Source organism: Silurus aristotelis (genome assembly GCF_946808225.1).
Source record: "Silurus aristotelis genome assembly, chromosome: 7".
Taxonomy (NCBI): domain Eukaryota; kingdom Metazoa; phylum Chordata; class Actinopteri; order Siluriformes; family Siluridae; genus Silurus; species Silurus aristotelis.
In genome coordinates, this window is record NC_139580.1 from 5,582,968 (window position 1) to 5,589,530 (window position 6,563).

General features: G+C 37.2%; 1 protein-coding gene across 1 annotated transcript in view; it reads left to right on the forward strand.

The window, feature by feature from the left end:
* Positions 1–6,170, forward strand: part of gpx3 (glutathione peroxidase 3) — a 6,317-nt gene extending 147 nt beyond the window's left edge. The window contains exons 1-5 of the mRNA XM_083547229.1: positions 1–76; positions 2,799–2,949; positions 3,145–3,262; positions 5,412–5,511; positions 5,763–6,170. The exon at positions 1–76 is cut by the window's left edge and continues 147 nt beyond it. Coding sequence (XP_083403355.1) covers positions 1–76; positions 2,799–2,949; positions 3,145–3,262; positions 5,412–5,511; positions 5,763–5,975 — 658 coding nt within the window. The 3' untranslated portion in view covers positions 5,976–6,170. The remainder of the gene's footprint in view (positions 77–2,798; positions 2,950–3,144; positions 3,263–5,411; positions 5,512–5,762) is intronic.
* The last annotated feature ends 393 nt before the right edge of the window (positions 6,171–6,563 follow it).

Sequence of the window (6,563 nt, forward strand, 5' to 3'; positions counted from 1 at the left end):
GAACATCTGGGTCTCAGTCCTGCTCCTGGCAGCTGTTTTTCTGCAGGAAAAGGTCAGTGCAGGATGCAACGTTCAGGTACGTCTGTCTATGTTCTCATCCTTGCTGTTTATAACACTGTTATAACGATGAATAATCAGTCACGTGTGTGAGCGGGAAATGAGAGTGAATACACTGTGACTGTGGCCTCATAATAATAATAATAATAATAATATTAATAATAATAAGAAGTATTAAATATATCATGTTTTATTTTACATTATTAAGACTTAAACATTTAAACTGAAATATGGACTATATTATACCATATTCAAATTGACCTATCTATCTATCTATCTATCTATCTATCTATCTATCTATCTATCTATCTATCTATCTATCTATCTATCTATCTATCTATCTATCTATCTATCTATCTATCTATCTATCTAGCATATAGAAATAGCACTAATAGCATAAGAAAAAAAGAAACTAATGTATAGAAAAAAAGAAAAAAAAAAACCAGACTTTTTTCGTCTACGTCTAGTCATTTTGCGATTATTTCACAAACACACACACAAAAAAATAATAATAATTGTATACCCAAAATCTTAGAAATCTGAGTTTATTGTGACAATTTATTTATCAGTATTTATCCGTGTTATGTCATGATATCACCCAGCAGGAACATCACTATAATGACTCCCCTACAACCGACTGATATCAATGAGACATACGAGGTATTGCTCAACTTAGCTTTGAAAACATGGACCAAAGGTTAGCCTGAGTCAATGTTTGGGTACGCCAGTTATGTTTATTTAGTCAGAGGACGTGATCATTTAAGTGAGTATTTACTCCACGTCTGCACTATGATTATTTCTGGAGGTGGTGATGGAGGTGTGTTTTGTGTGTGAAATAATCTACACGTATATGAAAATGTTCAAAAATAAAAATACTACCACCTGTATTTTAAGGTAGAACTATGATTATTTCTGGAGATGGTGGAGGTGGTGATGGAGGTGTGTTTACTTCAGGGCATAGAGCATACATTGAAAAATTATTTTAAAAAAATAACATTAAAATACTCATAGTAAATAAAAGGGAAACCGTCCAAAAAACACAAACTACATGATCTTAGACTTTCTTTAAAATAATTACCAGATTTCAGAGATGATCAGAATGGAAATATTGTTACTCGAACTGAATAAAAATTAGGTTTTTTCCACTCTACATTGACTACAACAGTTTTCCAAAAGGATACATTTACAGCATTATCCAGATCGACTTACATTTAACCTCATTCATACAACTGAGCATATTTGGGGTTAAGGGTTCTTGCTCAGGTGCAGCAGCTTAGTCTGGCTGAGATTTGAACTCACAACCTTCAAATCTAAAGTTAAATGCCTTAACCACTACGCTACCACCGAACAGGGGTGGCAGTCTAATGGGGTTATAATAGACAAGCTTTCCAAAACCCTCATACTGACAAAATGTTCAAATAATACGCAATTATTCATTAGCAAACTAAAAATGTCAAATGTAGCATATTTTTCCAAAAGAATGAATTTGATGGTCGAACAACCTTTGGATTGGGAGAGGAGTGAATACTTGTGTCACAACTTTGTATAATTTGTAATACAATTTGCTAAATATATATCAGTTTTCCTCATGAATTTCCTATGGCAGACTCAAAACATACTGTATAGTATAAATTCAGACTACAATAAAAAACCTTTAGCTAGAATCACAGTGTTTTATAATATTCAAGGTCGACCGATAGCGGATATTACCTACACCGATAGAATGTACTTGCCGATTAATCGAACGATAGTTTTTAAAATAGATACTGGATAAAAAAAGATATACAAACAAACAGCCATGAAAAATAGCGTGAACTTTGTAAAAAATAAATAAATAAATAAATAATTTAAAAAAAAAAGAATCTGACAAAAAAAAGACGGACGGACGGACGGACGGACGGACAGACAGACAGACAGACAGACAGACAGACAGACACACAGACACACAGACAGACAGACAGACAGACAGACAGACAGATAGCTTCCCGTGGGCTCACCACCTGCAGGAGGGACCGTAAGGGACGGTGCTGTGAGGATTGGGCAGCAGTCGAAGGCGGGGCCTGCTTAGACTGCTGCCCCCGCGACCCGAATTACGGATAAGCGGGAGAAAATGAATGAATGAATGAATGGATAGATAGATAGATAGATAGATAGATAGATAGATAGATAGATAGATAGATAGATAGATAGATAGATAGATAGATAGATAGATAGATAGATAGATAGATAGATAGATAGATAGATAGATAGATAGATAGATAGATAGATACACATTCATACAGGGTATGACAAATAGTAAAATATTTTTTTAAACTGTCGAACATTTAAACAAGAAAAAGAAATACATATAAGGATTAAAAAATAAATAAATAAAATTAACGTGAAAATAAATCAAATAAAGTATAAAAGTATATTAAAATATAGTCTCACAATAAAGTATAAAAAGTTTAAGAATAATAATTTTTAAAAGTATATATATATATATATATATATATATATATATATATATATATATATATATATATATATATATATATATATATATATATATATATATATGAATTAAACAGAAGGGATGGATGGATATGTGTGACAGATATTGACAGAAGTACAGATTAAAGTGACTCATTATGATTGTGATGTCCCTTTACTGGTAAAAATACAGAAGTGAAATGTAAAAGATGTTCCACTATAACACACATTAAGTAAGTAACTAAGAAGGTCCGGTTTTTCACCAACAGTTGTGTACCCCCGCTGCAGATGGCTCCATATACAACTATGGAGCCAAGACATTGACTGAAGGTTTGCACATCCCCTTCAGTCAGTATGCTGGGAAGTACATCCTCATCGTCAATGTGGCCTCCTTCTGAGGACTTACCTTCCAGTATATGGGTAAGCGTTTTAGATTCTTTAAAACATCCGAACCAGGATGCGATAAGTCAATATTTGCGCACATGCCCGGTATTCTGGTATTTGATTCAGCTGCCACTTTTTGATTGCTTTTGCTTATCATGTAGAAAAGACCAAACAAATATGGGAATGTGATGTCTTTTTTCAAATCTCGCACTGTTTTCTTATCCTACTCAGAACTGAATGCACTACAGGAGGAACTAAAAGATGTGGGCTTCACAATTCTCGGATTTCCCTGTAATCAGTTTGGAAAACAAGAGCCTGGGAATAATCATGAGATCTTGCCCATGCTAAAGTGAGTAGCAATGAGTTGAGTTTTAAGCCTTGACATTTGGTATGTGGCAAATTATAAACCGAGAGTCATAGGTCGACCCGAGGAAGGCAAGTTTCACTCAGCAGTTTTAAATCAGAAAGGCCAGCTTGTTAGCAGGAAGATCTATTTCGCAATGGCCAATTGACCTTGTGGAAATGCTTTGTGCGCTAATTCCACCTTTATTAAACTTAGAGCTAAAGTCTACATTCATCACTTGATAATTACTCTTATATGAGTGGTCAGGTTACCCCACTCAGTACTTACTTATATACTTATATACTTTAAAGAGGAACATACTCAAGAATTAGCTAAAAGTTTCATGTCAAACAAATATAATAGGTAGCAGTTTAGTATTGTGCAAGCTGCATGCTTACCTCATCACACACTCGCATAAGTGTCAAATTGTTCAGTGTCAGATAGACTTTTGCTATTGTCTAGAGACTAAGAACGTTTCATACCTACAAGGATGACCAAACTTATTAGTTATAGCTTATAATTCTACACTCACCATCTTCACCCTATCCTCACTATATCCTCACTATCATCACCACATACTCACTAATCTCACCATATCCTTACCATCCTTACCATATCCTCACTTACATCACCTTATCCTCACATATCCTCACCATATCCTTACTACCCTCACCATATCCTTACCATATCCTCACTGTCATCACCATATCCTCACTATCCTCACCATATCCTCACTATCCTCACCATATACTCACTATCATCACCACATACTCACTAATCTCACCATATCCTCACTAACATCACCATATCCTTACCATATCCTCACTGTCGTCACCATATCCTCACTATCCTCACCATATACTCACTATCATCACCACATACTCACTAATCTCACCATATCCTCACTAACATCACCATATCCTTACCATCCTCACCATATCCCTCACTATTCTCACAATATCCTTACCATCCTCACCATATCCTCACTAACATCACCTTATTCTCACATATCCTCACCATATCCTTACTACCCTCACCATATCCTTACCATATCCTCACTGTCATCACCATATCCTCACTATCCTCACCATATCCTCACTATCCTCACCATATACTCACTATCATCACCACATACTCACTAATCTCACCATATCCTCACTAACATCACCATATCCTTACCATATCCTCACTGTCGTCACCATATCCTCACTATCCTCACCATATACTCACTATCATCACCACATACTCACTAATCTCACCATATCCTCACTATCCTCACCATATACTCACTATCATCACCACATACTCACTAATCTCACCATATCCTCACTAACATCACCATATCCTTACCATATCCTCACTGTCGTCACCATATCCTCACTATCCTCACCATATACTCACTATCATCACCACATACTCACTAATCTCACCATATCCTCACTATTCTCACCATATCCTTACCATCCTCACCCTATCCTCACTATCCTCACCATATCCTTACCATCCTCACCCTATCCTCACAATATCCCCACTAACATCACCATATCCTCACTATCCTCACCATATCCTTACCATCCTCACCCTATCCTCACTATCCTCACCATATCCTTACTATCCTCACCCTATCCTCACTATCCTTACCCTATCCTCACTATCCTCACCATATCTTTACCATCCTCACCCTATCCTCACTATCCTCACCAAATCCTTACCAACCTCACCCTATCCTCACCATATCCCCACTAACATCACCATATCCTTACCCTATCCTCACCATCCTCACCCTATACTCACTATCCTCCCCATATCCTTACCATCCTCACCATATCCTCACAATTCCTCACTATCCTCACTATACTCACCTTTTCCCATAAAACAAGTGCATTTCCGTATAGGCCAACCGACATTCCCTGTAGTCCCTGTAGTACTGGTAAGACCCTGCAGAAAGGTACTCAACAATGGAGTCTTCTTAGGGTCCATAAACAGGAAGTGAAAGTTTTTGTGTTTGCTAGATCACATCACATATGAACATAATTACATAAGATCTGAAATGCAGTTTCTAAGTTCTAAGAACAAAACCTCTCCCCCACAGCACAGAGAAGGTCTGTGTAATTTTAGACACTTTGACATGGCATTTCTCTGGTTGCACTCACAGGTATGTCCGGCCAGGCAAAGGCTTTGTTCCAAACTTCCAGCTCTTTGAAAGCGGTGACGTGAACGGAGAAAACGAGCAAGGCGTTTTCACTTACCTGAAGGTAACGACCCATGTGGTAACAACAACCCAACGTTAGGGCTTAAGTGTCTTTCATTTCACAGAAGTCCGGATCGTAATGGCATTGGGGGGGGGAAAAGGTTTGAAGATTATAAAAGGTTATTTGTATAGAAAAAAGCACAAGTGCAAAGTTTTGCTTCATTCATCAGACAGAACCGAGGCTTTGATGCATTTTGATGAATCTTGGAGTTCGTTTAAAATAGGATCAACATGATCCCTTTTCTGCCCGTTTAGAATTTCTGCCCGCCGGTTGGCGAGAGCTTTGGAAACCCCGCTGGCAGGTTGTTTTGGGAGCCTCTGAAAGTCACGGACATCAAGTGGAATTTCGAGAAGTTTCTAGTGGGCCCTGACGGAAAGCCGCTGATGAGGTGGTTTCCGAGGGTGAACGTTTCCGAGGTCCGGGCCGACATCATAAAACTTATCAACGAACGGAATTCCAAAAACTAATCTCCTCCAGAATTTATTACACAGGCTCCCCAGATAACAATATTCTACATATAGTCTTATATATCATATTATATACATATAATCTTTTAAAGTGTTTAGGAAATGTGCCAAAAGACAATTTTAAAACTTTTTAGGTCAGTATTTGACAATTGTTGTCTTTCAGAAGCCAGTTTATATACTATACATATATATATATATATATATATATATATATATATATATATATATATATATATATATATATATATATATATATAAAATTGTTCCTTGAGTGAAGCAGGTAGGAGCATGAATCGTGGTGGTTCTGGTGATCTTGGGCATGTTCATGAAGCTCAGGTTTAAAAGCAGGACTTTCTGCCAAGCCTGACTGGAGACTGGGGGATAAGAGCAGCTCTTCAGTGCATTCAGGCTGCTTGATTCCACTCAGACATGTCTGGTTCTCCAGAGCGACCCATCAAACCATGCTCCCACTTGCAAGAGTATCGTGTCAATAAAGCATTACAAAAAAACCCCAACAACCTGACGTTTTGCTTTCTTTATGTTCTCTAGAGGATTGTTGATGTAACTCTTTCCAAGTCTTTTGAGAAC